Raw genomic sequence first — 9,344 nt, forward strand, 5'->3', positions numbered from 1 at the left:
CTGATAGTTAGTAGAATGTCTAAAGTGGACTATCAAAATAAGGAACTGTAACAAAGAAAATGTAGCGTAGCTTGCAATGGTGCAGATGAGGACAATGGTGTAGTGAACCCAGGTATAGTTTATTACAATGGTGATAATCCAAAATGTGAAACAAACAATATACTGAACCCAAGATGAGAAAAAAAAAACATGAAGGTGAACATGAACAACAAGCTTGGCTGGACTTGACCGATATATGGAACATTAAAGAGTCTTTGAAGGGTACATGAATCAATCCATTAAACTCCTCTGAAGTTAAAGCATTAGTATTGTGTTGTTTAAGAATGAATATAGTCTACTGTAAGATTGGAAATGTATTTTCTTGCCCCTGACATCCTTTTTGATCCCCTGATATATTTTGGTATATGAAGGTTAAAGTTAAATAATTTTTTTATTTCTAATATTTACAATGTATATGCAGAATGTATTTCAAATATATTTTATTTTTGTGTGTGTGTGTATATATATATATATATTTTTTTTAAATATATATAATATAAATGTCACACTGCTGCTGCTACTGTGATGGAGCGAAGGAGCGAGGAGACGTAGGAAAATTCTGGAAACAGTCTTTATTAAACCAAACCAAACCAAAGCACACGTAGCAGAGGGGATAGACGAACAATACCGGACGCTAGACACGGAAAAACACAGGGCTTAAATACTAGGGACTAAATGAGATACCAAGGGGAACACAGGTGGAATCAACTGAACATAATGAAGACAGGAACGGGAAGACCAAAAATGGGCATAGAGGAACACGGGGGAAAACCAGGACATGGAGCACGTGGGGAACAAAACACAAGACACAGAAACACAGGCCTGACATTACTCCCTCTCCCGGAATGCGCGAACATGTGCCCCACAACATCCAACGGGTTGGTGCTCTGGAGGTCTGCCGCCCCGTGTCTGTCCTGAGGGGCGGTACCCATTCCGGGACCCATGGCGGATCAGGCAGTTCGGGGCGCCATGGCGGAGCAGACAGTGCAGGAGGCCTGACCTTGGCACTCGGCATGACCTCTACGGACGGATCCCTATAACCCCCCCCCCCAAAAAAAATCTTTGAGGAAAATATCAACCCCTGAGGCCCTCCCTGGGCTTGACTCGGGGACTGGAGCCCTCCTTGGGCTGGACGTGGGAACTGGAGCCCTCTCTGGAGCGAACTCAGGGGCTGGAGCCGACACTGGAGCGGCCGGCGGGCTTGACTGCTGAGCTAGTTCTGGATCGGGGCAGTACACTCCAGACACTGGAGGATTCTTTCCCTCCATCTCAGTCCCGTGGTGTCTGGGAGGTCAACGGTGCGGTAGTAATTTGCCCCGATCCAGAACAGAGAGTTAAGCATGGCGTCGTCCAGTGCCGTCTTTGCTGCGAGCCCGCAGAATTCCCAGGCGTACTCAACGAACAGGAGATCCTTTCCGGGCTTGGGCGGCGAATCGTGCGGCGGTTTCCATGACCACGGGGGAGAAACGGAAAACAAAACACTCTCGAAAAAAGGAAACAAAAACTCGGAGAGAAGGGGCGCCGCTTACGGTTTACGGTCCGGTATTCTGTCACGCTGCTGCTGCTACTGTGACGGAGCGAGGAGACGTAGGGAAATTCTGGAAACAGTCTTTATTAAACCAAACCAAACCAAAGCAAAGCAAAGCACACATAGCAGAGGGAATAGACAAACAATACCAGACGATAGACACAGAAAAACACAGGGCTTAAATACTAGGGACTAAATGCGATAACAAGGGGAACACAGGTGGAATCAACTGAACATAATGAAGACAGGAACGGGAAGACCAAAAATGGGCATAGAGGAACACGGGGAAAACCAGGACATGGAGCATGTGGGGAACAAAACACAAGACACAGAAACACAGGCCTGACAATAGATATGTTTTCTTCGCATTATTTGAGGTCTAAAAGCATGACATCTTTTTTATTGTTTTGACCTATTGTGATTTTCTGCAAATAAATGCTCTAAGTAAAAAGTACATTTTATGCCAATTTTTTTTCTGTGTATATTTTACAGTGTAATATATACATATATAACATATAAACCTATCAAAAAAAAAGTGGAATGTGATGTACCACTTATCATACAAAACCATGAGAACTTTCTCAGGATATCCTGATTATATCTAAAGATGTTTTTTAGCTATTCATCTCCAACAGACTTGAGGCGTCTTCAGAGATAAAGTCAGATTTATAGTGATATTGTGTTGCACAAAGGGTCACACGGTCTGTGTTAGTCTATTGTGAACAACATGAAACAGATGTTTTTGGTATCATAGAATCACTTTGTCGTATGGGAATATGATGACAGATTTATAATTATCTCAACGCAAGTCGTTTCTGTTAAGGCCGAATTAATCTTTAAAACCATTTTTGGACACCAATGTACCGATGATATAGAATAATTCAAATCTAACATCTGCTCTGCTTTAGGAACATTTTGTACCATATTCCCGCTCCTGTTAATTGACAAATATTCTGAGATTTATACATTGCTTCTCAATTCCCGGTAATATTTACATACACAGAAAAGATCCTCTTGGTATTTTCAAAGTAAGCACAAGTTCATGCTGCCAAGCAGCCAAAAGAGACTCCAAATATATTCGACTGGCCTAACTGAATAGGTGAGTTTCCCGCATTGAATATCTGAATATAATTTTGCTCACGTTAATGAATTTGCAGAAAGATGCAAGAGGTTCAGGAGAAGAAGGTCCACGTTCAGTACTCAATATCTACAAATGGTCCATGTTTTCGATGCCGAGTTTCAAGAAAAGAATCCTTTGAAAAGCCATAATATCACCCGTGGGGATTTATGCCTCATCGTTTTCTGCAGACATTGCATCCCAGATGTTTGTGTGCGAGGATCTGTGTGTTCAGTAGGGTGGGGATTGCGAGTGGTCAAATTTGAGAAGTTTGGTTTCAGTGTATTGGATTCCCTCCACTCAGCACTCCGTAAATTATTCAGCTGTGGGACTGGCTTGGTTTAGATTTTTATTAGCTAAAGACCAACTTCATATATTTCTCACTCTGAGTTTATCTCCCACTAAACAAACTCATCCTTTGCACTGAGATGTGGATGATTTTGGTTCTTTGGACAAGTAGTGTAATTAAAAGCATAATAAATCAATGGTAGCATAACACTAAAACCCAAAACTAAGCAAAACAAGACAACGCAAGCTATGATAAATCCACAAACACCGCAAGTATGCTAATGTTTACTACAATTTGAACACTTGCAGCACGAATGGCTGAAATTCCATTAAGCAGAATCACTGAGTTTCTGACCCAGGTCGTATTAAAGTGATAATATGTTTTCTTCCAGCTAACGGCACAGTCTAAATGTAATCAATGGCCATTTTAGACTGGTATTTGTAGTAACTTACTTGCCCACAGTGCTGCCTATTGAGTCATTTAAAACACTGGTATGAAGTCCTAAAACATAAGCGAATATCAAAGGCACAACAGTGTTCACAATAAATAAATAAACATAGTTTAAATGTGCCACATTGTTAGAAATGCAATCTTTTTATTCATGTTGGTTTCATACACTGCAAAAAAAAAAAAAGATTTTCTCACTTACTATTTTGTCTTGTTTTCCAGTACTAATATCGAAATATTCTTAAATCAAGTTACATTTACTTTGGAAGAAAAATGTTGTAAGATATTAAGTCTTGTTTTCTGAAAAACTTTGTGAGTTAAATGCTTAAAACAAGAAAAAATATCTGCCAATAATAGGGTAAGATCTTGTTTTCCATTTGAATTTAGTTTTCCGACCCTGCTGGCAGATTATTTTTGTTTGTTTTAAGCATAAAATCACTTTTAATTTCAGAATACAAGACTTAATATGTTAAATAATGATCATAAATGTATCTTGAGTGGAACAGATTTAGTCTTATATATAAAATATATAAACCATATATATATGATATTATTATATATACCATATATATACATATTTAAAACATATTTTCCTTACACCTTGCATACATGTAAATGAACACAATTAAAATATATATATATATATATATTTTAAATAAACTTTTCAAGGTAAAAAGTCTTTTTGCAAACATCATGAATTATAATCTCATAAATATCTTTCATTTTTGGTTGGACCACATGACATTTCCAATTATTAATAAGCAGTGAAGATGTTTTGTTATAAATTTATTTTCTAATACTTAGTAATATTTATATTAATTTCATTCTTTTAATGAGTTTTTTTCTTATGATGTTCAAGTTGTAGCATGTATGAACTTATCAACATATTTATGTAGCATATATTTAGTATATATTTTGACTAGAAATAAATGAATAAATATAAAATAATTCTCTCATGTCGCTAAGCTTTTAAAAGCAAACAAACATTTTACAGTAATGCACTTACAGTGTAAGCATGGAAGTCTAAGTGGCACGTTTTTCCAATTGAAAATGATTATAGTTCATGGTTTCATTAAATGTACACTCAGGACGTCATTTCATTGGCTATCTAGTTCATAATGTCCATTAGGGTAACTAGATAGAGGACATCAATAACGCTGTCCATCACACACCCACTCCGAACAATCACCAGCCGACATAAGCAGCTATAAATCTTCATTGTTTATCAACACACATTTCATTAAAGTCACAGACCCAGCCGAATAAAAGTCCCGCAGTCACTGCCATTATAACTAAGCATGTGCTGTCCAACAGGCCCTTGAGTGCCTTATCAAAATGCCAGCTCTAATGGAGAGAGGCTTTTAACAGGCTCTGATATCAGAAACATTTCTGAAAGATGGCATCCATTAAAGCTGACTGCATAAATCTCAGGTCAGAGTTGAAGAGACTGTCTGCTGCATGGCTTATGAAGAAAACGGCTCCATGAACGTCACTCTCTCTCTTCTGATCCACACATTTATCACAGAGTAGTTTGTTGCAGTCAGGAGCTGCAGAATCGGACCCTTGACACGGAAGAATGATGCCGGTGACGCACAAGAGCACCAGGTCGATGCTAACTGTTTTTGGGCTTCCGCTGAGATTGAAGGCGTTTCTACGGTTAAAATGCTGAGCAAACTGCTTTCTCAAATCTCCTAATGCAGTGGCTGCTATATGAATGCACCCGGATATGGATACAGTCTTTTGTAATTGTTTTTTTTTTCTTTCTTCTGCCAAACCAAGTAGCATTTTGATTTGAAATTCAGCACTTCTGACAAAGGTGAATTGGTATTTCAACTTATGCTTTCGATCGGAAGAAAATCGAGCCAGCGAGCTAATCAATAAAAGCAAAGAGTGGCAAAAGAAAGTTCAGGTCAGCTTATTTTTCCTGCAAACTCATTAGAAAGGAAGAGGCCACAAGAAACTGCAGGACCAATACTTCATATTATAGACGGCTTTTTGTTTTAGAGGTGAACTGATCATTTTTACACTATTAAGGAGCAAACTTGAGCAAACTTAAGTTGAATAAAATGATTTTTTTTCTCTTTCTCTCAAAAACTATCCCCAAATTTTGGTTGGACCAAAACCTAAGATGTAGTAGTTAACTGTTAAATGCTAAAAACACAGTATATGTTTAAATACTTTTCCTAATCTTCTGCTTTCTCAAGATTTGCTGGAAATAATGAAATAATTAGCTGGAAAAGATTAATTGTGGTTGTAATTTTATTGTGTTAACATTATTATTTTATTGACAGCTGTAGGTTTTGACAATCAAATGTTCTATTTTATTTATTTATTTGAATTTGTATTTATTTATTTCTATTTGTTTCTATAATTTACTAGATTTACTTCTTTTATGGATTTACATTTTTATTGGTTTCAGAACAAATAAAAATGTCAATGACCTTTTTCTCAAACTGCATAAATTGGTCTTCATACACAAAAAGTTACCTCTATATTTTAGGACAAGGCAACCTTATCTCATGAGTAATCTGTTTTCGCATTTTTGAAAAATTGGAGCCGAAATTGGTCTGATTTGAGTCTTATAAAAACGGATGATTTTTAATAAAACACTATAAGCATGAAGGTCCACCCCTATAATTAACTCTCAGTATGCGATATGCAGATTGTACGAAAACATATGAATGACATCGTACAAGTTCATACAAATTCACCACCTACTTGCCTAAATGAATGAGTGAAATAGTTACAAGCTGCCATGAGAATGTGTTGAAAAAAGAGTAGTTCATGGAGGGATCATTATGTTTGGGGGTCCTTGATGTCAACAGATTTGAAAACCCCTGCTGGAAAATGTCGTAACTGGGCCTACACCATCTGGATTTTAACGTAAAACACAGCACACTTCACCTTTAAAATCTTCGACTCTTGAGAAATGCACTTCAATGGTTTGAATTCTGTATATGGCACTACCAGTGCTGCTGGAACTGTAATCTGCTCAATAAAAATTGGAACTCAGTAGTTTCCATTAGTGCAGTCACATGATGTCACCATGAGCCAAATTTCACATAACAACCATAAATAGTCCCATGAGCGGAGGCTGGTTTGACAGGTCTCTCAACATTTCTTTTGTGTTTTTTTCTTTATTTTCAGCTCTGACAAATTGAATACATGCTTTCACTGTCACCACACATCTCATTTCAAGATATGAAATTAGTAACGACACCCAAATTTAACATTTGTGTTAAGCATTTCCAAGTGGCCAAATGAAAATAGAAAAAAACTAAAACGCATTCAAAATGTTAATAAAACATGTAATAGTATCTCAAACAGTACTAAAATAGCATTATGTGATCGAATTATTAGCAGATTGAAGGTCCAGATGAGGACACTAATTACACCATTTGGCTTTTAGCCTCATGGATATAATTGACACTTTTTTGTGTCTCTGTGGTTGTCAACAGGGAAAAGGCCAAAGCAAACAAATCCGTCTCCAAGATTCTTGTGCTTTCCCTGCTTGTTCCAACTGTTGAAACCAAATAAACTGCAAACAGCTGTTTCTCACATCTCATTAATTATTTAAAAGCCTCCCAGTAACCACTGTGCCAATCACCTGTAAATACGGTCCAGTGAACTCAACGGGTCTCTAATAAAAATCTAACACCTTGGAAAAGTCTTCATTGTGGTGATAATAGAGCTGTGCTGCTATTAACACACATTCATATATGAGGAGATTCTCAGGCACTATGTTTGAGTTCCAGCTATGAATTTGCCACACGTCTCTACTTCGTGCCAGACAAGACCACCCCAGAAAAGTGATTACAAATACTCCCTGAATAGAACAAATGGAAAATACTAAAACAAATCTATTTGAGGCCCAGACCCCTAATATGAACTAAACTGCTCAAACAAATTAACTAGGGGGGCCCTGGCTGTATTAAGTCCTACAGGAATATTTGAGTTTTATGGTTTCAGATTCCAAAATACTGTTATATGATAATTATGGGAGTTATGTAAAATATATTAGAGGTAGTTTCCCTGAAAAAAAAACGGTTTAAAAGCTCCACCTTGTGGCTAGAACAAGAACTCACCACAACGAACATGTGCTATACAGTACTTGTGCATTTAAAGGGGGTCATATGATGCGATTTCAATTTTTCCTTTCTCTTTGGAGTGATACAAGCTCTTGGTGCATAAAGAAGATCTGTAAAGTTGCAAAGAATAAAGTCTCAAATCCAAAGAAATATTCTTAATAAAAGTTAAGAGTCAACCGCGCCTACCTAAAACAGCTCGTTCTAACACGCCCCCCACATATCTACATCACGATGTGGGAAGATTTGCATAACGCCGCCCAAATGTTCACGCAAAGAAAGAAGGCGTAACTTTTATTCTCGCTGTAGTATTGTTGTTGCCGCCGCCCTGTTGTGGAGACGCTGTGTTTCGTTGTGAAAGCGAAACTACTTTGTCTGGCCTTCCAAAAGAGGAGGATATCGCTTCGTCATGCCAAGAGCTGATCCGTGCTGGTTGCTGAGGAAATACTACAACTTTACAACCGGATCGGCTTTCACCGTGGACGAAGTAGAGTCCAGCTCGGGGTTGTCACATGTGGTCGCCGCAAACAATTATGTCCCCACTGGATGCAACAAATGACTCGTTTATAATGGTTTTTAATGTTTTTGTCTCATTGCTCCGTCCTGGACACGGCATCACATTATGGTAAGGGACATAACATTTCCGTCACACGCGTGAGGTATTCGGCCAATCACAACGCACTGGATAGCTGGCCAATCACAGCACACCTCACTTTTCAGAACGATGAGCTTTGTAAAAATCTACACGTTTCAGAAAGGCAGGGCATAGAGGAGAAACAATAATGTACAGTATGTGGAAAATAATGTGTTTTTTTTATTTTAAAGCGCATAAACATTTCATTACACCAAATACACAAAATAATGTTCTTTTTAGCAGCATCATATGACCCCTTTAACGAACATATTACACTATTAATGGCACTAAAGCTTCCACCACTCCAGTACATTAAGAATTTACTTTGATACTTGCTAAAGACAGAGTAAACATGCAAATCATGAACAAGTGAGATCCCAGGGCATTTTTCAGGACTTTTAAGAAACAATAATCTAGGTTAATGATTAAAAAGAACACGCGTTAAATTTTATTTCTCGAGGATCTTTAGAAATCAAATTCTATATATACGCCTTTAAAGTTTTGACTATAAAAGTTGTCGCACACAGCGTATTGAAAATGTTTCGGTAAGCTGTGAGAATGGAACTTGATTATAGGGTTTTCAGCTAAATTGAATCAGTAAAGCAATTACTAAACAACACCTGAAACAGCAAATATGTAAAATCCAACTAATTGAAATATCATGCCACTAATCTGGCAAATAGCCTTTTACTGTTATTACTCTTGTCGATTAATTCCACTTATGTTTTAGGTTAATACTATTCCACCTAACTTTTCAGTAACATACTGCATTTTTTGTGCTTCTAGCTTAACTGCAAGTTTAATATCAAGCTTAATAAAGTTATTAGTATGTAATTTACCCGAGTCATGTAAGCTACACATATTTTGTACACATTTTAAAAGGTAAACTGTAAATTTCAGTGACTTTCAGGTAAGTTCAGAACTTTCTGAAACCATTTCATGTTTACAGGTGCAGTATTAGGTTGAGAGGCAATCATTACTTTTCTGCTTTGTAATCTACTGAACATATCGACCAATATCTATTACATGTATTTATCTATAATAATAAGTCGTGCAGCGACTTCATCAGAAAACACTCAAACTTTCAAACACAATGAGTAAACCCAGAGATCATTTTATTTTTAATTGTAATACATTTATTTGAGCAACTTACAATATAAACATCAAATACTAGGGGACATATCAGGTCACAGCTTTGGGGGTCC

The 9,344-nt window shown here is 37.3% G+C and overlaps 1 protein-coding gene across 1 annotated transcript in view; it reads right to left on the bottom strand.

Moving 5' to 3' along the window:
- Positions 1 to 9,247: 9,247 nt before the first annotated feature.
- LOC107553555 (NADH dehydrogenase [ubiquinone] 1 alpha subcomplex subunit 11-like) overlaps positions 9,248 to 9,344 on the bottom strand; it is a 2,399-nt gene continuing 2,302 nt past the window's right edge. The window contains exon 5 of the mRNA XM_016235824.1: positions 9,248 to 9,344. Coding sequence (XP_016091310.1) covers positions 9,327 to 9,344 — 18 coding nt within the window. The 3' untranslated portion in view covers positions 9,248 to 9,326.

This window comes from Sinocyclocheilus grahami, unplaced genomic scaffold, assembly GCF_001515645.1.
Source record: "Sinocyclocheilus grahami isolate Dianchi unplaced genomic scaffold, SAMN03320097.WGS_v1.1 scaffold474.1, whole genome shotgun sequence".
Lineage (NCBI taxonomy): Eukaryota > Metazoa > Chordata > Actinopteri > Cypriniformes > Cyprinidae > Sinocyclocheilus > Sinocyclocheilus grahami.